This window comes from Biomphalaria glabrata, chromosome 8 (genome assembly GCF_947242115.1).
Source record: "Biomphalaria glabrata chromosome 8, xgBioGlab47.1, whole genome shotgun sequence".
NCBI lineage: Eukaryota > Metazoa > Mollusca > Gastropoda > Planorbidae > Biomphalaria > Biomphalaria glabrata.
Window position 1 is genome coordinate 17,512,619 of NC_074718.1, and position 24,551 is coordinate 17,537,169.

Here is a 24,551-nt window from a genome sequence, read left to right on the forward strand (position 1 = left end):
CTCTCATTCAAGCTATGCGCCCCACTTTTTCCTCTGACAGAGATATGACTCTCATTCAAGCTATGCGCCACTAGTTCCTCTGACAGAGATGAGACTCTCATTCAAGCTATGCGCCACTAGTTCCTCTGACAGAGATGAGACTTTCATTCAAGCTATGCACCCGACTAGTTCCTCTGACAGAGATGAGACTCTCATTCAAGCTATGCGCCCCACTATTTCCTCTGACAGAGATGAGACTCTCATTCAAGCTATGCGCCCCACTATTTCCTCTGACAGAGATGAGACTCTCATTCAAGCTATGCGCCACTAGTTCCTCTGACAGAGATGAGACTCTCATTCAAGCTATGCGCCACCAGTACCTCTGACAGAGATGAGACTCTCATTCAAGCTATGCGCCACTAGTTCCTCTGACAGAGATGAGACTCTCATTCAAGCTATGCACCCGACTAGTTCCTCTGACAGAGATGAGACTCTCATTCAAGCTATGCGCCACTAGTTCCTCTGACAGAGATGAGACTCTCATTCAAGCTATGCGCCACCAGTACCTCTGACAGAGATGAGACTCTCATTCAAGCTATGCGCCACTATTTCCTCTGATTCCCTACAGAAACAAAATGGGAATCACAATTTGACCATGTTTCTGCATAATGTCCATTTTGGGTCAAGATTGAGCTTCGTGGCCTCAGGTTATGCTTTTATCCAGAGGCCAGGAATGAAGGATTGGCTCTTTACTAATCATTTAATCACATCAGTCTATTGTGAGAGACGGCTCCTTGAGCCTGAGTCCCCTCATGGGCCTTAATCAATTCTTTTTAGGATTTCAACCATTTCTTATTGTATCATACCTGATATAAGTGTTATCTGATAAATTCTAGGTTTCAAAAATTAAACTAAAAATAAAGACTAAATTATTTAGAATTTCATAAGTTTTAATGTACGAGTTAACGATACTCAGTCCAACAATAAATGAATAATGCCAATAAAAGCACTGCATACCAATACATATTTTATTGCAATTCACTGTTTGGTGATAAATACCTTATATAACATCATATTAGACTAGTATAAAACAATAATAAGTTCATAAAAAAAAAAAAGCTCTTGCACATTAAAGAAAAAACAACAACACTATTCTATTAGCAATAAAAATGTTTCCTACAATTTTAAACTGATGCACTCTATTTTCTTTTATATGATGCAAAGAAATATAAAATGTATATCATAAATGAAAATAAAGCTAACATGTAAAAGTAAATTTTACGATAATTTGTTATAACAATTCCTTACTAAATTTCAAGAAATGATTGAGTTACCATGGTACCAATGATAGAAACGGTTTTCGTAATTGTATTGTGTTACATTTACCATATTAAAGGATATAAAAAGTGTTTAGCATAAAAAAAAGACATTATTAAACTACTATTGAAAATAGAACATTGTAGTCAATAAAGAAATAAATTTAACGAGCATCCTTGTTACTAAAAATGCAGCCAAGAAAATGATGTCATAAAAATACAATTTAGACAATGTATAAACACATTTATATAATTAAACCTTCATTCATACATTCAAATACAACTAGACTATTCTAATTAATTATTCTAATCGCACTTCTATCTCTCAAATGATTTTCACTACTTCCACCAAACCTTAGCCTTTGATCATTACGTCATGCGCAGGGGAATATTATAATATTACATCCCCCACATCCAATAGAAGCGCTACAGCTAAGTACACACCCAAATTTACAATATATTATAAGAGTTCTCATCAAGAATGCAAAGTGGAAGAGGAAACACTATAAACGCATTAGTAACATGTCAAAAAGTGTCAAAAAGCATTCTACATAATCATATTTATATATTAGATGAAATGAGGACTTAAAAGTCAAAGTCTTAACAGCACTATTAAACAATGGAATATAAAAATATTTTATTGGGGATGAAATGACTGGGGGATGAAATTATCAGAGGATGAAATGACCGAGAACCAATTTATCAACTCTTGAATGAATAATGCCTATATGGGGAAATAGTCTAAGACGTATAGCCTGTCCAAGATAAATATTTTCTCATTCTCTAGCCAAATTTAAATTTTGTTAGTTTTTTTTTTTTTAAATTATACAAGAGTAGAGTTTTTTCCAGTGTGGCCAATGAGCTAGTAATTCTTTTCCAAACAATATGCAGCAACTGTCGAATTTCTAGGAAAATTGTTATAGCCGTTTTCACCTAAAAGTTTCCACAATGGTACGAAATAAATAACAGTATTGTAAGAGAGAAAAACATTAAAATACTTTTTAAAAAAGACAATACCTTCTTTATACAACATAAAATGAAATGTTTGTTTTTTTCTCTTAATAATTAATAAATATAAGATTAATAAAAACAACCAAGGAAACATTTTTTGAACCGATCCATTCCTTCACCCCATGAAAGAATCCTGGTTAAGAAAATGTATATATATCTACTACATTTTATAATAGTCCTATAACAGATCTACACTTTGAAGATGATGCACAAAATTTTAAGCTTATGAACAGGAAACAATATTGCAGACAGAGTTCAAATTTAAATAATTTTCCCAATGATGAAACATATGATACTGATTAAAAAGTGCAGATTTTGTTAACTTTTTCTGATTTATATTTGTATGGTCATTTTGTATGCAAATCACACTGGTGTAATGATGCTTCTGAGTATACACCCTACCCACTTTTATATGCCACTGATCTGCAGGGAGTTTGGACTGTGGAGTATTTATCTTCATTTCTGAAAGAATATTAGCAACTTATGAAGAACAAATAATTTAGAAGTATTTTTGCCAGAATAAACATGAACACAAATTTAAAAGGTCTTCCCAGAGAGTATATTGTTTAGTTTCTTCAAAGTTCAGAATTTTAAATAAGCTATGTTAATTAATGGCTGTGCTACTAAACATTTAATTATGTTTAACCAATCATATGTATATTCAATCTTAATAATGTAAAGAAGTCAAAATGACACATGTGATATTTAAATGGCAAAATGATGTGTCAGAAGGCATTCTAAAAAGATTTAATGAACAAATGTTTCTGACTTGTCACACTTAAATGCTTATTTATCAGAATGTATTTTTTCATGTCGTTTTAAGTGGGCGAGCCGAGTAAAATCACCTTGACAAATTTGACATTTAAATGGCCTTTCACCAGTATGTAATTGCTCATGGCATTTTAAGTTACCAAGACGACTGAATTTTTTCTGACAAATTTCACATTTAAATGGCTTTTCACCAGAATGTATTAGCTCATGGTGTTTTAAGTTAGAGGACTCAGTGAATTCTTTCTGACAAATTTTACATTTAAATGGCTTTATACCAGAATGTATTAGCTCATGACTTTCTAAGTGAGAGGACCGAATGAACTCTTTCTGACAAATTTTACATTTAAAAAGTGATTTACCAGAATGTATTTTCTCATGAGTTATTAAGCTAGAGTGATGAAGAAATTCTTTCTGACAAATTTTACATGTAAATTTTATGCCAGAGTGCCTTTTCTCATGGCTTTTTAAGTTAGAGGAGTGACTGAATTCTTTCTGACAAAATTTACATTGAAATGGCTTTATACCGGAATGTATTTTCTCATGGCTTTTTAAGTGAGCGGACTGAGTGAATTCTTTCTGACAAATTTTACATTTAAATGGCATTTTACCAGAATGTATTGTCTCATGGTGTTTTAAGTTAGAAGATCTAGTGAACTGTTTCTGACAAATATTACATTGAAATAACTTTCTACCTGAGTGAATCACCAACTTTTTTTTTACTTTTGATAAAGTAGAGGATGTTTGTGTACCTATATGAGCTCGGTCAGATTTTTTCTTTCTCTGAGATCTATTGCTATAAGAAAAATTTTGTTCCTCATCTTCTGAGTTTACATCATTCTCATCTTTGTGTGGAGTGTTTCTAGCATACAAATCTTGGTTTAAAGTCATTTCTTGATTCTGAGTCACCATTTTTTTCTACAAGATAAAATAAATTAAAAAAATATCAATAATTGTACTTGATACTATGGTTGTATTGCGACACTAAATTCTGGATAAAAAGAAAAAAAAACAAACTGTCATCTCTTACTTGTGATATACTAATTGAACCCTAATATAACTGACAATTTAGTGAACAGCCAACAGCCATGTGCTGGAGTAAACCCATCTAACTTTGCCTAAGGTTATTCAGTCAGTTACAAGCCAGTCAGTACTCTTAATCATACACCAAAACAGAACAATAAACAGTAGATTATGAGAACTTTAATCAATGAATAATACTATGTAAATAATAACCTTGTTTACATTACTCCATTCTTGAAATCCCTTCTCCCTCATTCAACACCATTCTATAATCACACTACGCTGTGTACATAACAGTCAAGTTAAGTTCCCTTTTCAGACCTTCAGCCACCATGCCTCCATACATAACAGTTAGTTTTGAGTAAGCAGTTGAGTTAGAAAAAAAATAGTTAAGAACTTGTAATAAACAGTTAAGTTACATTGCTACTCAGAAGTGTTATTTCTTATACTTCTAATTATTATATAGCATCAAAAATTAATTATTAATTAGTTAGAAGTCAATGTCAAGATGCCTACATGTAGGAAAACTTTACATGTCCTAAGATCAATGCTATTATCTAAGGAGCTTTCATACAAAGTTTTATTAAGATTGGTCAAATGGTTTTGATTTCTATAATAAGACATAGACATGCATATTTTCTAAACATATTTTTTTTTACACTATTATTTGTTGATACTCTACAATTAAAATGTCATTCTTGTCCAACTGAGATAAAAAGGAAATAAACCAGATAGACAGTTTAAAGTTACTTTACTGCTACGTTACATAAAAAAAAGCACTTTATTTTTTTCCCTATTATATGTAGATATTCAGCTCAAGAAAAATCTACTTTTTTTTTTTACAAAGGGTAAACGAAGTTGGTTTTTCTAGGTAAAAATAAATATTTAAAAAATTCCCAAGTATGATATTACAATTGTCTTACCTGTGTCTCTTCTTCTTTAATAGTATGAACACTAGAAATTTCTTGTGTCTCTGAATCTAAAGATGATTCTGTCTTCTCAATTTTTATAACATTTTTGAGATCATTGGTTAAGTCCTGTTCCATGTCATCCATTACTGATCGTGAATGATTTTGTTCTTCTGATGCCTTTAGAAATAGAATGTGTTTTCTACCTTCAAATCTTGAATGTTATTCAGTAAAGATATTAGTGGGATTTAATTTTTAATTGAAGGAGTAAAAAAAAAACTTTAGGGAGAAATATAATAAGTATCAACATTTGAAAATAGGCATACATTTTTTTTCATTTCTATATTGTTATAACTCTAGTGGCAGACTGAAAGGGTTAATGTGTGTGCGGCCTACTGACACACATGATTCAGGCCAATCACACAGGTCAAGGGCCGTTGAATATGGGACATTACTGCTAATGCACTCAATATGACCAATGTTATGGTCATGTGACCAAAAAGCCTTTACAGACGAGAGACAGTGTGTTAGAAACAGAGTCGAGTCCAGAACAGCAAGCAGTGCTACGAAGTGAATCCTCGAAAATGTAGCTGTACGAGCTAGAGAGACTTGTAGTGATTAGTTAGGCAGTTCTGTTGTGTAGCAAAGCATTTGAAGTTACTGTAGCCAATTGTGTTTATTGGCTGTTGTCGATGTAATTGTAAATAAACCGCCCACATTGTTTATTGAAGCTTATTTTGTCAAGTTCTTGTGTTAGATGTGCTGTTGGGCAGTGTTTGCAGAAGGGCTGATAGAGAAGAACGTAACAATATTTTAAAATAATAATATTTTATAATAATAGTTTACTTAAGTTTTACTACTTATTTACGATGTAGCTTACCTGTGCCTCTTCGTTTAAAGTTAATTCATAAGTTTCACTAGCAAAGCTGTTTTCTGAAGTATCTGACCAATCTATTTTCTCAATTTTAATAACATTTCTGCATTCATTCACGTTTTGTTCCATATCATCTATTATTGATAAGTGAATTAATTCTTTGGGTGTCTTTATTGACAAAATCTGAGTTCTTTATAAAATTTTGAATGTCATATAACATCTAGATATGTCCCAATATTTGAATGTCACTAGAGAGCACATAAATGCCTTGATATGGCATCAATATTTAACTGTGTGACTAAGCAACTACATTCATTGTTCCTGAGGAAAATAAAAATGAAAGTAAATAAATAAACATTTAAAAATGTATTTGTGTAAAAAAAAAATATACAAACATTCAAACTCCAATAAAAAACAGAGCCTTAAGATTTTATCTTGCTTAAAGTAGGCTGGGTTACAAACTTATATATATCCTTTTAGTTGATACTGGTATAAAGCTTTTATTTATTAATATAAACTTCTGTTGTAATTTTATTAACTTAGAATTAGAAAACATAAAAGGCATCAATAAACTTAAATAAATTTAATAAAAAAAAAAGCTCTATCAATACTTAGAATCTTGATCTAGACATCTAATTTCATCAAAATACATTGAGTCTGAAACTGAAATGTTACTGTGTTACTCTTGTGGAGTGATATATATATATAGATATATATAATTTTTTTTTCATAGACAAAACTAAAAGGATGAGGAGTTAATTGATACTATCATTTTTTTCTAAGGTCAAACCATTTCGGAGCAATACAAATACAAACATGAAAATGGATGCTACTGGCTTAATTTGTTTAACACCCACACTTCACACTATATTTTATTTATATATAATTACGTATAAGCATAAAAGCCTGGCCTCACTCACCTACTGACCTAGTACTAGTCTAGTAGAATATATATATATATATATTAGAAGTCAAGTTCAATCAATACTAGAGTACTAGATCTAGTAACTAATCATCTCTACTAGACAGTTTTAGTCTAGAGCAGGGGTGGGCAACCTTTTTCTACCCAGGGCCGCATTAAAAAAATTTGGGGACTAGCGGGCCGCATACATTTTTTTACTCCTAATTGAGGAATTACAACAACAGTTGGCAATTTCTTGAATTAATTTTACGAATAATTTTTTAACCCTTAAAGTGCTGAGCTGTTTTACAATGAGTGCATACAAAATGGAATTACAATTCTGATGTTTAGAGGTTAATCTACCGCAAGCGTTCAAAGGGTTAAATTTTGTTATTGTCTTTTTACATCCCAACATTTCACCATAAATGTACAATTGTACTTAATGTGAAGCATTTAACTGTTTACATCCGTGCATAATGTTCTGTAACTATAGAACTAGCTTACTAGTTGTTTTGTTCTTGCGACTGCTGTCAACTTACAGTCAGTGAGCATCGACCTGTTCTAACACTTCATAATTTTCAAACAAACGAAATAAAGCGTGTTCACAGATGAATTAGGTTCTGAATAATGTGAAAGCTTTGCAGCAATTTTTTTTTAAGTATGGGAATACAGCTTCTGGCAGTTATGAAACTTCTGTGGAAGAACTCACTGGAATTACTCTTTCAGGTCATATTTTGCTTGGAGGTATGTCATCTGGGGCTAAATAAAGCTTCTGCATTAAATGGTGAACTGATGGTATTGAAAACTAGTTCCAAGTTCTTGACGTATTAAAATTTGCTTTCAAACTCCACAATCAAGGAATCCAAATAAGTCTTGTAATTTCATTCATTTCACTAGAAATAGTTTCACCTTTCAGAAGTGGAATAACTTTATTTGAAAAGATTTAAGATGCACATACAAGTTTGTGTGTAATGTGTGAGTACGAATAACCAGCAAGCTAGAGTTTTTAATTACATAAACTCTCTTTATTAATGTTAGTTCTCATGCATATTTGTCTTAAATATGGAATAAGGAAATCTGCTGCTGAGAAAAAGGCACCACGCCTAAAAGCAGAGTTTCTTGCCAAGGCTCTACGGGAGGACTAATCCTTCCAGTCGTGTTACCAATTGGAGTTTTGCATTTAATGGTGAGCTGATGGTATTGAAAACTAGTTCCAAGTTCTTGACTTCCACAATCAAGGAACCCAAATAAGTCTTGTAATTTCATCCATTTCACTAGAAATAGTTTCACCTTTCAGCTAAGGAAAATGATAAAACCTGATTTCACTCGCTGGCTCGAAAAGTGGAATAACTTTGTTTGAAAAGATTTAAGATGCTCAATACATTTCATTTGCAAACAAAACATTGCAATGTATCCAATGATAAACATGAAGTCAGCCACCCCACTTCCACAGTATTTATAATTTATAAAGAAATGCCCTTATTAAACACCTTAGCGAATTGATCACTTTATGAGAGTCCTGCGCTCAATGGACTCAACGCTTCTAGTGGTGGCACATTTCTCCCTCAAAAGCTATGGCCTGCTGGCTTTTTCGGTGCACTGAACCAAGGTTTGGAACTCACTCCCCATTGATCTCAGACAAACAATATATGCTACAATACATTCAAGAAGAACATTAAGACCTACAGTTTAAAATTTAAAGCTTCTAGAACTTTAGATTAGTTTGTCATTTTAATTTTGTGTTTTTGTTTGTCATGTTATTGCAGTGCCTACATTTTTTAACAGTGCTCTATTTAAATTAAATTATTTTCTTATAATATAATCAATATATAGTCTTATTGAACTTATTCTTATCTTACAACTTATTAAATATAATATTAATAGACAATTTAATAATAGACTCATAGCAATAGATCTACTTATACACTACAATATTAATAAAATAATTACACAATTATACTACTTTATTTTAGTTTTAGTACTTAGATCTAGTTACAATTCAGTATTCTAGATCTAGAGGTCTAGTACTTAAGTTCACTCAACTCAAACTTAAGACAAATTATGTCACAAAAACATCAATTACTAAGTTATTCTTGCAAATAAAAAAAAAGAATAATATATTCATTATCTATAAATCAAAACACATATTATATCAAAAATTGTCAAAACCATCGGAGTTTTCCTTTAAGCCTACTAGACCTAGAATCTAGGGTAAAGCTTCCCATCACAAAATCACACCTTATTAAATGACCAAACTCAGAAACTGGGCAAACTAGATCTAGATCTAGATTCTAAGTACACTAAATCGGTATTAGAATAATTAGATCTAGATTAGGTGACTATAGTCTATAGACTGTAGCTACGCAGAATACCCCGGTTTTTTATAAGTTTAGAGTTATACTTGATAGATTTATATAGATCTAGATCTAGAATACAGACGTTACTAAGTCGTTATTTTGAAAAAGATTTTAAGAAACCTAGAACGGCCGCCATGTTGTTGACAAGCATATTGATCTCCCTTATCGATATTTAGCTTTTAATAACTTTTTATGCGTGAGATTTTTTTTAAATTATAAATCTAGTTAGCATAGACATATAGGCCTATACATGTAGATCTATGCGTCTATGGTTGTCAACTTATGTTTTTTAATGTTTGCCCCATACTGGCCCCATGAGGGATCCATCCGGCTTCATCTGGGCCCCCTAACTGAACCCAGACTCAGCCCTAAGGGCGCCCGTTTGGGCCAACGTTCATCTCCCAAATGGGGCCCATGTGGTTAGCCCTTTCAGGCCCCTCAATGTTTGCCCCATACTGGCCCCATGAGGTTTCCATCAAGGCGTCATCTGGGCTCCCTGACTAAGCCCAGACTCGCCCCTTAAGGGCCCCCATTTGGGCTTTCATTAATGCCCCCTTAGGGGCCAAGTATATTTGGCCCTGTTGGGGCCCACAAGTCCTTCCCCTTATTGGCCCCACACGGGTTTCACAAGGGGATTTTCTGGGCCCCCTGACTGAGCCCAGACTCAGTCTAAGGGCACCCGTTTCGGCCAATGTTCATCCCCCAGTTGGGGCCCATATGGTTAGTATGGGCTGGCACAGTTGGGGCCCTTACTGGGCCCAAAATCTTTGCTATCAGGGAGGCCCAAAGTTGCTGCCTAGTTTGCCTATGCCTAAGGTTGGCCCTTCTACAAGATTGTTTGGCGAGCATTTTATGGTCAGATAATGTCCGTGGTGTCAGGCCCCTCCACTCTGGGGGGAGGGGAGCATAGTCGGGTGTGATTAGAGCGAGATAAATAAAAAAAATAACTATTCCTATATTACACTAATTTTCTTTAAGATGTGTGGTTTGGAGAGGGGGCGCTATTGATTCCAACTACCGCCTCCCCCTGTCTTTTCATGGATACACTAGTGCCCATGTATCACATTCTGTTACGGAGTCTTAGGCAAATTTGGGATAGGTCAATGCAACAGCAATGGATTATTACTACTCCAGACCTGTGCTGAACACAAGCTGCTCATATCAAACACAATATTCAGTCTTCCAATGAGAAAGCGAACTTCGTGGATGCATCCCCGCCCAAGACACTGGCACCTCATAGATTACGTCATCACCAGACAATCTGACCATCAGAACAGACCACCGCCTCATCATCACAAAACTAAACATTCGTATCCAACCAAAGAGACGTCCGCAAAAATCAAAATCCCTAAAAAGGCTAAACACGGCCAGCTTAGCAGATGACAAAACTGAAAAGTCGCTTGCAGATGCAATAGAGAACTGCCTCAAGTCCACCGTTCTAACTGAATCAAATGTAGATAAAAGCTGGGAATGCTTCAAAGAAGCTATCTATAGCACAGCATTAAACATACTCGGTCCTATGGAGAGAAAGCATCAGGACTGGTTTGATGAAAACAGTACTGAGATCAGAAAACTATTAGACGAAAAGCACAAGCTCCACAAATTGTGTCTGAACAACCCAAACTCCCAGTCCACTAAAGATGCATTCACTAACATCCGCAAAAATGTGCAAAAAACAGCTTCGCCAAATGTAAGATACCTGGCTTAGCAAGAAAGTGGAAACAATACAGGAATTTGCTGACAGGCACGACATGAAGAACTTTTACCATGCCATAAACGAAATCTATGGACCCACAAAGTCAGGCTCATCCCCTCTATTAAATGCTGATGGGACAATCCTATTGACAGATAAGGAAGAAATCCTAAAACGCTGGGCAGAGCACTTCGAAAAGGTTCTCAATACACCTTCCATCATAAATGAAGAGGCCATAGACAGGCTACAGCAAGTACCAGTAAATGAAAAAAATGGATGACCCCCCTACGCTAAAGGAAACCGATCTTGCCATTCAACAGCTCGCAAGCGGAAAAGCCCCAGGAGCTGACTCCATTCCTGCAGAGGTCTACAAAAAAGGTGGATTAGCCCTGATTGAAAGACTTCATAAGCTCTTCTTAATTATGTGGGAAAAAGAGTCAATACCACAAGACTTTAAAGATGCCTAAATTGTTCATTTATACAAGCGAAAAGGAAACCGCCAGATCTGCGACAACCACAGAGGAATATCTCTTCTCTCTATTGCTGGGAAAATCCTTGCACACATCCTACTAAATCGGCTCATGCAACACATAGAATATGGTCTACTACCAGAAAGCCAGTGCGGTAGAAAAGAGCGTGGAACCATTGACATGATCTTTGCAGCAAGGCAGCTCCAGGAAAAATGCCAAGAACAAAATGCTGACCTGTTCTCAATATATGTCGACTTAACAAAGGCTTTCGACACTGTTAGCAGAGAAGGACTCTGGAAGATCATGTCAAAGTATGGCTGTCCACAAAAAATTCATAACCATGGTGAGACTATTTCATGATAGCATGAAGGCTCGTGTCCAAGAAAGTGGAGAACCTTCAGAGCCCTTCGAAGTATCAAACGGGGTAAAACAAGGCTGTGTCCTAGCACCTACACTGTTCAGTATCATGTTCTCCGCTATGCTGACAGATGCATTCACAAATAGAGAAAACAAAGGGATAAATATATCATACAGATTTGATGGTGGCCTATTTAACCCGAGGCGGCTTAAAGCAAAATAAAAAACAAATACAGCAGTAATCAGAGACTTGCTATTTGCTGACGACTGTGCCCTAAATGCCTGCTCTGAAAATGATCTGCAGAGCATCGTCAGTGACTTCTCAAGAGCATGCTCAGACTTTGGCCTTACCATCAATACGAACAAGACTGAAGTTTTATATCTACCTGCTCCTGGGAAAGCCTACTCGGATCCAAGCATTACTATAAATGGACAGGATATAAACGCAGTGGACAAATTCACATATCTTGGCAGCACACTCTCCAGAAATGGAAAAATCGATAGTGAAATCGACCTGCGTATCGCCAAGGCCAGTGCATCCTATGGCAGACTGTCTACAAATGTCTGGAACAGACGTGGTATCACCACAAACACCAAGCTAGGGGTATATAGAGCCGTCATCCTCCCTACATTGCTCTATGCCTCAGAAACATGGACAGTGTACAGTAAACATGCAAAGAAACTAAACCACTTCCACATGACATGTCTGAGAAAAATACTAAATGTCAAATGGCAAGGCAAAATACCAGATACAGAAGTCCTTCGAAGAGCGTGTGTGCAAAGCATCCACACAATCCTGATGCAGTCCCAGCTGCGATGGGCAGGTCACGTCTACAGAATGGAAGACCACCGCATCCCTAAACGACTCTTGTATGGCCAATTAAGCGAAGGAAAGCGCTCGCAAGGTGGGCAAAGAAAGCGCTTCAGGGTCAGGGCCTCAAAGCTTCTCTGAAGGCGTTCAGCATAGACCCTGGCACCTGGGAGACAGAGGCACATGACAGAGCATCATGGCGTCGCGCTGTGAAAACTGGCGCACAGGTTGCTGAGAAAAAAAGAACAACGCTGGCAGAAGAAAAACGCCACAAAAGAAAAGCAAGACAAAAGACACTAGCCCCAGCTGGAATAACCTGCCCAGTGTGCGGCCGAAAATTCCGGGCTCACATTGGTCTCACCAGCCACATGAGGAGGCATAAAACCCCAGTGCAAAGCCCTCAGCCCCCTGGATGACAAAGTGGTCATCATCGAACTACGATGGACGAACTATATATCACATTCTGTTACGGAGTCCCGCCTTAGGACGGTCCCATGCCCGGATGAGAAAGGAGGAGGGTTGTGCGTAGAGCTAGCTACTTGTAATGAAATGATAACGACTAGAATACCAATAACATGGCTTTATTCGACAAAATTAGACTACAGTAAACAGTGAATGAAACCAGCACGTCTAGCATACCACTGATGCAGTCTATACACACACACACACTGGACATGAAACACACACAATGGCCATGACCTTCAGACACGCTGGACGCACGCAGAAAATCAACTCAGTTACACTACAATCACCCCGCCTAAAAGTTATAGGAACATAAACATGTAAATAATAGTGAAGGACATCGATATAAGAGGCCTTAGTATCCCTACAGAATACTTAGAGTTACTCTATTGAAAAGCATTGTATAACTATAAACAAACACGTTATACACTATAAATTATCAGTCCCTAAGTGTCTTATTATGCATACAAATATTAAGACCAGTTGTCTTGAATAATAATGTAATAAGTAATACAATACAAAAGCCTAACTAGAAAAGCTATACACTATAAAATGATCAGTTCAAAGTGTGTCATATTAAGCCTACAGATACTGAGTTAGAACTTGTGATATGGAAAAATAATTAAATAAATGTTAGACCTTATAATTAGGTCTGCTCGTTCTTGGTCTTAGGTATACTGCCGTCGCTTGGAGTTGGTGACATCGGCGGCTCTCTAACTGAAGACTCAGCCCCTGTATTTACTTCTTCTTGATGTCCATTTTCCCCTTGTTGTACATGTGTGTTAGGAGCAGCCATTGGTTCTATAGTCACATGGTCAGTAGGCACCTGCATCTGTGTTATAGGGTTTGTCTCCGGCTCAAAGTCTTCATGTTCCATATTTTGATACACCTCTGATTGTCCCTCTCTTGGAGCTGGGGCCAAATGTCGCAATGACACTGTTTCTTCTCTTCCATCAGGAAGTCTTACAATGGCATACTGTGGGTTGCATGTAATTAAGTCCACAGCTATTGTACCATCGTCATATTTTGATGCACGGACTCCCTTTTTTAACAACACTTTTCCTGGTTGAGCTAACCATGTCGGGAGTGATTTGCCGAAGGTGGACCTGCGATAGAACTTGAATATTCTCTCGTGAGGTGTCTCGTTTGTAGCGGTACACAGCAGAGAACGAAGAGAGTGCAGGGCTTGGTTTAACGCCTGCTCCCATTTGGAAACCGGGAGTCCTCGAGTTTTTAAGGCCAGAGTTATAGCTTTCCACAATGACCCGTTTAGCCTTTCTACTTGAGAGTTCCCTCTGGGATTATAAGGGGTCGTCCTGCTTGTGGCCACCCCTCTCTCGTGTAAAAATTGCTGCACCTCTCTTGACATGAATGAGGTACCTCTATCAGAGTGTACATAGTCAGGCATTCCGAATAGTCCAAATAAATTCTCTAGACATCTGATTACTGTTGAAGCTGACATATCAGAACAGGCGTATGCAAACGGGAATCTTGAAAATTCGTCAACTATGGTTAGCAGGTATGTGTTCCGAGATGTAGAAGGGAGCGGTCCTTTGAAGTCCATACTTAGTCTCTGGAAAGGCTGCATCGCCTTAATTAGAGTTCCATTAGAATTACTGAAATATCTGGGTTTCACTTCGGCACAGATTCTGCACTGGTTGACAACCAGCCTGACATCTTCACAAGAAAAAGGTAAGTTTTTCGCTCGCACTAAATGCCATAGTCTTGTTACTCCCGGATGACACAGAGAGTCATGGAGCAGTTTCAATTCATTTCGACTCATTGTCACAAGCACCTGTGCTCTCCAGGGAGACTTTGAAGGTTCAATGATTTTGTCCGAGAGGAGTTTTCTAACTTCGGACTCAATAAATTTGTTATCACCTATTGTGTGCTTTCGGGACTTAGTAGCCACTGGTCTGCAGTCAGAAGTTAGATTACTGAATAGGCTCGGTGTTTCGACTCGTGCTGCTTTAAGACCACAGATGTGTAGAGGATTGCGTTTTCCTCCGTACGGTATGGTCAATTCCTTATGAAGACTTATAAAGTCTACACCAAGGATTACATCCGAGCACAATCCAGCAAGTAGAGAAAGTTTGACCTTTTTGTAGTGTTCTCCCTTGTACTGGACATCGGCAAATGTATGTCCTAATGTCTTTTCAGAAAGATGTGTAGTGGCCATGAATATTCTGTTTGTAGACGGACGTACTGGCCATTTATTTCTCTTAACGATGGCTTCTGATATGTAACTTTCACAGCTGCCAGTGTCTATGAGAGCTTGCAACAGCAACCCGTTGACGTTCACTTGGGCCGTAGACTGTGTAAGCCCAGAGAAATGCGTTGATGACAAGGTACATGGAGTTATCACACTGGTCAGTGATATTTTGCTGCCAGCTTTGTTGGCTGTTGTTTTACTTGATTTACAAACAGTTTGGAAGTGTCTCTTTTTACCGCACTGATGACATAATGCATTTCGAGCAGGGCATTCAGTCCTAGAGTGTCTCCTCCTACCACAAAAGTAGCATAGCGACTTAATGGCATTTAATTCCTGGTCTTCGTTAGAAATGTATGTTTCTAGATGGGAGCTAGTTGGTGTTTTCATTGCCCCACAGGAGATTTCGTTCGTTGAATTGTAAGCCTGAGCATGCGTTATGGCTGTTTCTAACACTCTAGCTTCGTCAAAAGCGCTTTGTAAAGAGATGTCTTTTCCAGTAACCGCTGTCTAATAGTGTTGGATGCCAGACCAGTTATGAAGGCGTCTCTAATGCAAATGTCTCTGTGCTGTTCAGCAGTTACTTCTTTAAAGTCACAGTCCCGGGCCAGGCTTCGCAACTTTAGCATAAAGGACTCTACCGTTTGGCCCGGCTGCTGTTTACATGTAGCAACCAAATGTCTAGCAAAAATGTCATTCTTTACCTTAATATAAGTAGTCTTGAGTGTGTCTATGGCCATCGAATAGGACGATACATCACTGATGAGCATATAAACCGTAGCAGATACGTGATTCTTCAACAACTTTAGTTTAAAGTCTTCGTTTATATCCTTGATGGATGAAAGAAAATTCTGAAATGTGTCATACCAGTGAGTCCATTTTTCTGAGGCCAGGGGAGCATTAGGATCAATGTCCAACTCTTTCGGTCTGAGTAATTTATCCATTGTAAATTAAGGAATTCAACACTAATCCAGATACATAATTTTGTCGAATAAATTGTAATGAAATGATAACGACTAGAATACCAATAACATGGCTTTATTCGACAAAATTAGACTACAGTAAACAGTGAATGAAACCAGCACGTCTAGCATACCACTGATGCAGTCTATACACACACACACACTGGACATGAAACACACACAATGGCCATGACCTTCAGACCCGCTGGACGCACGCAGAAAATCAACTCAGTTACACTACACTACTATACCCTGTAGAAAAACCACGATATACTACAGAAACTCCAAACAGCAAATCAACAGAAGTCACTGACCTGTAAGAAGATGGACCTCCAGCTGGAAGGTTTATGGCGCATGTCGGTGAATGCCAGAGTCATCTGGAAGCCAACAAGCCGAAGACCATTATCTCTACGAGGACCACGACCACCATCGGTACTTGGAACGTCCGGACCATGTATGAGACTGGGAAGACAGCGCAAGTGGCTGCTGAGATGAAAATGTACAAGCTCACCATCTTAGGAATCAGTGAGTCAAGATGGACTGGTTCAGGGCTGACTTCAGTGGAGCTACTTTTATACTCAGGACATGAACAAGAGGCTACACACACTCAAAGAGTAGTCCTGATGCTGTTTAAGCGGGTTCAAAGAGTACTCATTGGATGGGAAGCGCATGGACCACGGATAATAACAGCCTCATTCCATAGTGCTGAAGAGGATTAACATAGATAGGGGCCTATTGTTCAATCCTAAGCCCCAACAAACGACGGTGGAGAGGAGGAGAAGGACAGACACTTTTTATAATAGGCTGACTACCATCATACAGGGCCGTACTAAAAGAAACATCATCATAAAGGGCGACTTCAATGCTAAGTTAGGCAATGACAACAGAGGATATGAGGAGATCATGGGAATGAATGGATTATGTGAGGTGAAGGAAAATGGTGAGATATTTGAAGACATATGTGCCACGAGCAACTTTGTGATTGGAGGAACTGTCTATAAGTAGGCCTAGTTATGTATGACAAAAACACTCAGCTTGCCGTATTGCCCCCCCCCCCCCTATTTGGTCCACAGAAGTAGCAACTCATACTATTTTATATTGCTGCTCTTTCATGTTATTGAATAGATTTGAAAAAGTTTTCGGTTTTCATCGGCTAAATGTCTATTTGGAGCCAACACAAGGTTACTAACGGAGATGCCATTGTGACATTTCCCGAATCTTCCCTTCCAGTCTAATTATTACTTTGTAAAGAAAATTGCTTTTTTTTTTTGTTTCACATTCAATTTTTTTATTATTTCTTTTTGCTCTTTTAAGGTTTGTGTGTGTCAAGCCTAAATGTATATCTAATTAACTCTGCATTAAACAGTCATTTAAAATAAACCAATTAGCTAATAAACTATTGGTAATCAATTATTTTGTTTGGAATCTAACAAGTGAAAGAAATTGAACTTGACTAATTGGTGATATAATCTAAATATTTTATTATTATTAAAACATTATAATTAAAAAGACGAATGTGTCATTGAAAAAGTTGAACCTCCCACTAGTAGACAATAACTAACACTTTCTTGTCTGTATAAATGCTCATTTTATTCTTCTACATCGTCGATATATATATATATCTATACTATAAAGTAGAATGTAAAGAAATCAAAACCGTTTGATTAATCTTGAAACTTTGCACAAATGTTCCTTGGGTACTAGCTGGAACCGTGACGTATGTATACTCTGCAGCATGATACAATTTACTTGATGAATTTTAAGATTCAATAATTTAATTAAAAAAGTAGAGCATTTAAAAGTCACAACATACAACTTGAACTAAGGACTATCAAGTAAAAAAGCAATAACACAAATAAAAGTCCTGCATACATATTTTATTGCAATTCATACCAAGTATCTCCTTAGACATGCTATTCATTAATATAAGACAATATTGAACAGTTCCTAAGAGCAAATATTACTTTTCTAAATAAAATAGGTAATTTTGAGATTTAAAAAAAAATGATAATATGAATAAAAACTTTTTGAAAATAATAAAAAAAAAGTTTTCCTAAAACTTAATACTGTTCTACTCTGTGTTCTTGTAGTCTCTTTTTTATATGCTAACATATAAACTGTTTATAATAATAGAAAATAAACTATATTTTAAAAAAAGATTTTATGATTCTTTACAAAATCTACTGAAATAACTTGGCTACCAATGTACAAGTGATATAAATGATCTTCATTATCTCTAATTTTTACTTGTAGTTTCATTTATTTTGTTAGGGATTATTATTTAATGAAACATTCATCCTTGTTACTAAAAATTTATTAAATGTATAAATACAAATGTAACACTTAAAACTATTTCTACCTAAATGATAAGTAACTTTCTAGTCAAATTCATTCTGTCATTCTCTTATTCATCCCAGCTAACCTATACAATAACATTTTGATTACACACTCACACTTTCACAAATGACATACATATTGTATATACCTTAGTGTACAAGAATTAAGTAGTGAAATTGTTATTTATTTAATTATTTTATCCACATTTCTTCTACTCTTTTCATTTTGTGGGTTTTATTATTACAAAAAACTTAAGCTGGCTGCCTGGAAAAGTGGTAGGCACTATGGGCTGTTGTCTCGATTGTTATGTTCAAGCCTCGCCCACCCCAGCTATCCTAAAGGAAATTCCAAAAGTACTGGTTATGTTAAATAAAACAAAATTTTATTTGCAATCTTTCCTGGCAAATGACATAAATGGCTTTTTGCCAAAAATAATCATTTAATGTTCTCATTTTAATTAAAGGAAGGGTCAAATATGCACAAAAAGAGTGGATCTTGGCCGAGCCTAAAAAAAAAGTAAAGTTTCTGCTTTCATAAATTGCAATCTATGGGGCAGATGATGTTATGCTCATCTGTTTCTTTTGGCCAACGGTTAATGAGCAGAGTTTTATGTGGCCAGCACAACGAAAAACTGCCTTTACTTTCCCCAACTAAAGTCAGGTACCCATTACTGTTGGATGGACTTAGGGGTGACCTAAAAATCCAGAAATTCAAGGAATAAGTTTAGGAAAGAAAAGAAATTCTTAACAACACCAAAGTAAGGGCTCAAATGGACTGTGCAGAGGCTTACAGACCTGTCTTCCAGTATAAAGAAGGAAAAAAAGGATTGCATATAGGAACTTGCACATGAAGCAGAACAGGCAGTAAACTATGGTAACTTGATGTTGTAACCCATATGGGAGTAACTTGGTATATAGGGTTTGTTTCATTATTATTAGAATTATTAAACCTTTAATATTTTTTTAAATCACTTCCAGATGCGAGAGTGATTGTTCTTATTATTGTTTCTATTTTAAATTGGAAGTCAAATATGCATGTTTTATTGTTAAAACATTTTAAATAATGTTTCACCAAATTTTTGTGTAACATGAAATACCAATGACAAAAGCAATACCTGTGTATATTTGAGTTACAAATTGTTCCAAAAGTTGCCTTTTTCATCATATATGGATTACATGTATAACAGAAAGACTAAAACTAGATTTTGATCTATCAGTAATTTGATTTTGTTTACATTTTTCTAATTCTATTTTTTGATCACAGAGATCAAAGTTTGTTAAGTTAATTTTAAGTTTAAAACACAAATATACTTAGATTTCTTGCACATCTACCTTCTTTTAAAATGATACCGAATATATGCCTGCAGCAAGAACTAGAAATATTTGTCTTTGATACCAGGAATAAAAACTGTATGATGATATTCAGCAAAATTCAATTCATGATAAAGCAAAATGTACAGACTTGGGTATAACAGTTATATTCTAGATAATGCTAGAATTTACCATATTATTCAGGTTTGGCTTCTACAATTTCAGAATTAAATTTGACACTAAACAAAAGCAAACAAATGCACAGACGGGTCGAACATTACTCTGAAATCTATGCAACAACAAGCTTGGTATATGCCTCAGCCCTCAACGCTATCACTGAGCTACCCACAATGAATGAGCTAGATGAAGTACCCACCCAGGAAAAACTCAACAAAGACATAGACAACATGGCTGCCGACAAACCCCCTGAAAGCAGTGGTATTTCCCAGATCTTCTGAAACAGTGCAAACAACATTAAGCCAACAGAGAAAACATTTGAAGTAAGTGATACAGATGATGAATCAAGTGATGATGTTCCAAAATCACTTTCTTCGGAAGTTGAAGAAACTCTAAGTACAAAGAATTAATATCTTGGCTGGAAGTTTGCCTGAGGAACTGCAAGCAAAGATTGTATTACAGGATATCTTATTGGTTCTAAAAAAAAAAAAAGATGAAGAGTACTTCTTTCCAACAAAGTTTACACAAAATAAATCACAAAGTTTGACATCATCATGTTTCACTAGAAAGTTTCCATCAGGAGAAAGTTGCAATCAATCTTGGCTCCTCTTTTCTTCACACTTGGAATGTCCACCACAGACAAACTTTTTAGAAATGGAAGTTAGAAGAAGAATGACTTAAGGCAAAACCAGATGAGTTGTCACATATGTTTCATGTGCACATTTAAAAAAATCACCAGTATTAAAGATAAATTCTGAAGCATGTAGAAGCAGCTATCCAAGTAATTAGCAAAAACCAACTTGAGCTTTCATGGTCACAAAGAAAACCTAGAATCTCCCATACCCGGGAGAAGTAAGTGAATGATGGATTTCCTGTAAGCAAAACAACCAGAAGAAAGAAAATACTTGATGGGGAGTTGAGTTCTGATGCAGAACTGTTAATAGAACTGATAGCAAATCAAACCTGTTTGGGCAGTAGTACTGGAAAACCATGTGGACACCTTTGGGTATCTTTTTGAACCAAGACAACTGTTGAAGTCTTAAATGATGACAAGCTCATGAAAAGCCATATTACTTTTTTCTGTTAGTATGATGAAAGATGAAAATCGCTTGTTCATGTCATTGATGCACAAGCACTTTTCATCAACAAACCAGTACCACAATCAACCATCGACACACAGAAAGCTGGCTTCATCTAGTAATGACACTTTTATAAAAGCTTGTAATCTCCATTTGAATACTACTAACTCAGGCCACTACCTTTGCATCACTGAGAGATCATTTTCAAAACTCAAGTTATCAAAAACTATCCCTAGAGCACAATGTCACAAGAAAGACTTAGCAGCATGGCTTTAATGTTAGTGGAGTCAAAAATACTACAGAGCATTGATCTAGAATGTATTTGTCAGGAATCAATACCTCATTCTACTTCTTTCTAGAAAGGGTTAGGTCACATCAAGTTCACAAAAGAAAACACATGTTTACCAATCCGAAAAAGTGGTCAGGAAAAAATTTGCATATGTCAGTTTCAGGAAGATGATAGATAAAAGAAATATTTGGAACAGAAGTTTTTATGATTCATGAAAAGACAATTTAGATGATTTAAAAAGGTATAAATTGAGGGAAAAAGAGTTTGTCGGGGGGTCCTTCAGCTGTTACAAGTCAATGAGTTATAGTGGGTCCTTGAAGTTTAGCAGGTCCTAGAGCAGTTGCAGGTTCATAAGTTGTTTTAAATATTTGAATACTTTCTATATTGAAGTCCATTGTTAGTGAAAGTAAGGTTTAAGTGAAGAAATTAGAAAAGTTCAGTCTTTCAATTGTATCAATATAGTTAAGTGCTTTTGCAATGTGGATTTATTATTTCAGTGGTTGTGTAAGAATAGCTGTCAAGTAGTGCTGTATTGTGAATTATTGAATTAGTGTTATGAAGGAGTTCATGAAAAGAAAGAAAAAGAAGTCTAGAAGTATTTGTTTGTTCTAAAATATTTAACATGTTTCAGATGTTCTTTCAAAGTTGAAGATAATTTACTTCCTAGTCCAAACCTCCCGCAGGACAACAGGGATGGGAGCAGGCAGGGTTTAAACCCAGGACCATTGATAGGTACAAACCACAATCCAGCAAATGAACAGGGAGCCAAGTGTATTTTGGTCATTCGATATTTTCCCAGCAATCGATTCTGCTGGTGCCATTATATATACAGATAGGAAAAACAATAAAAAACAAAAAAAAATATTTAAAAGAAAAATCAAATCTTATACAAAGTGTAATTGTATCAGTTAGTTTGGATCAGTTAAGTAATTAAATTTGTAATAGATCTAGGGATTCTAGACCAACAAAAATAAATCTCTGCGATTATAAATATTTTTACCTATCGTTTTTATTAGAGCTATTTCATGCTTTTAGCTTTCTCAATATGCTATGATCCTACTTATCTGGACCATTTGGAAAAGTGTGTGTGTTGGGGGGAGATGAAATGGATATCTGGGTGAACTTTTACCGTACTAGCTTTTTAAAAACATTTATAAAAAAAGGAGGAAGACCTGAATTTGAACTCATGGCTCATGCCTCCTCATTATTACTCTGCTAGTGAGGCACCTATGAAAATAGAAGATAGTATAGTTATCTATTGTTTGCTAGAAAGTTAAAACGGCGACCTAAAAAAAGCGACTAATTCAGTTCATACTAACACTTCAGTCAAGTGCAATTTCTTTCCCTGGTTTGAGATACCAAACAAAATAATTAATTATCAACGAGTTGTCAGATGAAATAAATAAGTGCAAAATTTCAGCTTGATCCAACATTTACAAACTTTTTACCTGACAGACAGACAGATTGAGCTGATAATAAGCTTTATAATTAGCATTGACAATCATAGACATAAGGTCATGACAAATTTGGCACGTTAAAACAGAAATCACCACAATATTACCTCATGGTGTTTTAAGTTAAAGGACTCAGTGAACTATTTCTGACAAATTTTAAATTTATATGCTTTTTATCAGAATGTAGAATCTCATGGCGTATTATGCCAGAAGACTGTTTGAATTTTTTCAGACAAATTTTACATTTAAATGGCTTTCAACCAGAGTGTATAAGCTCATGACTTTTAAGGTGACAGGACTCAGTGAACGCTTTCTGACAGAATGTACAAAGAAATGGCTTTCTTCCAGAATGTATTTTTTTATGGCAAGCTAAGTTTGAAGAATGATTGAATCCTTTTTGACAAATGTTACATTTAAATGGCCTTTCATTAGTATGTATTCTCTCATGGTTTTTTAAGTAGGAGGGGTAAGGGAATCTTTTCTGACAGATTTTACAAGTGAATTGCTTTTTACCTAGGTAAATCATCTCATTTTTTATTTTTGACGAAGAAAAAGTTTCTGTACCTATTTGAAATAAATATGATTTTTTCTCTGCATAAACCAGCTGGTACTTTTTGTTACAATAAGAAAAATGTTCATCTTTTAAGTTTTCAGAATATCCATCTTTGCAACAACTATTTGTAGCATGCCTGTACCTATCTTGATTGAAAGTCATTTCTGGATTTTGATTCACCATTATTTTCTGTGAGATAAAATAAAAAAATTTAAATATTTAACACTTTAAACAATTTAATCTGATACTAGAGTTGTATTCCAAAAAAATCCCAAAGATAGGTGATCTTAGTTCCTGTTCCAACTATTGAGGGATAACACTACTGTCCATCCAGGAAAAGTGTTTAACTGCCGTTCTGCTAAACGAAATGAAAGATGCTGTACTTCCACATCTCTGTGACCAACAAGCCGGCTTTCAAAAGGAGAGATCATGCAAAGATCAGATAGCAACATTACACATAATTTTGGAACAGTCTATGGATTGGAACTCTTCTCTCTATGTCAGTTTTATAGACTATGAGAAGGCGTTTGACAGCGTGAACAGAAAGATCCTTTGGAGACGTTTGAGACACTATGAAGTGCCTAAAAAAATTACAAATATCATCAAGAAGTCATATGAGGAGATAACTTGCAGAATAGTGCATGGTAGACAACTGACAGACATATTTGAAGTCTTGTTTCTACTACCATAGATTGGGTCTTGAAGACAGCAACAGACCAGAAGCTGAACTGTATACAGCGGACACTGTGGAAACAGCTAGATGACCTAGACTTTGCAGATGACTTGGCTCTTCTTTCTAACACACAACAGCAGATGCAGGAAAAGATAAATGTCGTTGCGAAAAATTCAGCTAGAATGAGCCTTACCATAATTAGAGGGAAGAGAAAGGTGTTCAAGATAAAGGCATCCAACAATACACCCATTACAGTCCAAGATAAGGCGCAAAGCTTCACCTATCTTGGTAGTATCCTAGACCGCCATGGAGGAACAGATGCAGATGTCAGAATCTGCTTTGGTAAAGTTCAAGCAGCCTTCTATCAGCTGAAGAACACTTGGGGATCTAGGGAAATAAGCCCCACCACCAAGATGAGGCTCTTCAACACCATTGTTAAGCCAATACTACTTTATGGAGCATCATTTATTGATATCTATATATATATATCTATATTTAAAAAAAAAAGATGGTAGACAAAAAAGCAAAGGTAAAAGAATAATTTGGAGCCAATAACCTTTTTACCTTTACCTATCCCT

The 24,551-nt window shown here is 35.9% G+C and overlaps 1 protein-coding gene across 14 annotated transcripts in view; it reads right to left on the reverse strand.

Annotated features, from left to right (window-relative positions):
* Nucleotides 1–989: 989 nt before the first annotated feature.
* LOC106072303 (zinc finger protein 664-like) overlaps nucleotides 990–24,551 on the reverse strand; it is a 42,938-nt gene continuing 19,376 nt past the window's right edge. For 5 of the 14 annotated variants that reach the window (XM_056038884.1, XM_056038888.1, XM_056038885.1 and 2 more), the window contains one exon: nucleotides 17,964–23,489. In XM_056038884.1, coding sequence (XP_055894859.1) covers nucleotides 23,004–23,489 — 486 coding nt within the window. In that variant the 3' untranslated portion in view covers nucleotides 17,964–23,003. Of the gene's footprint in view, nucleotides 3,993–5,020; nucleotides 5,186–5,885; nucleotides 6,201–6,799; nucleotides 7,266–8,949; nucleotides 8,986–9,219; nucleotides 9,403–17,963; nucleotides 23,490–24,551 lie in introns of those variants that run through there. The other 9 variants (XM_056038889.1, XM_056038891.1, XM_056038879.1 and 6 more) reach the window with 9 other exon arrangements.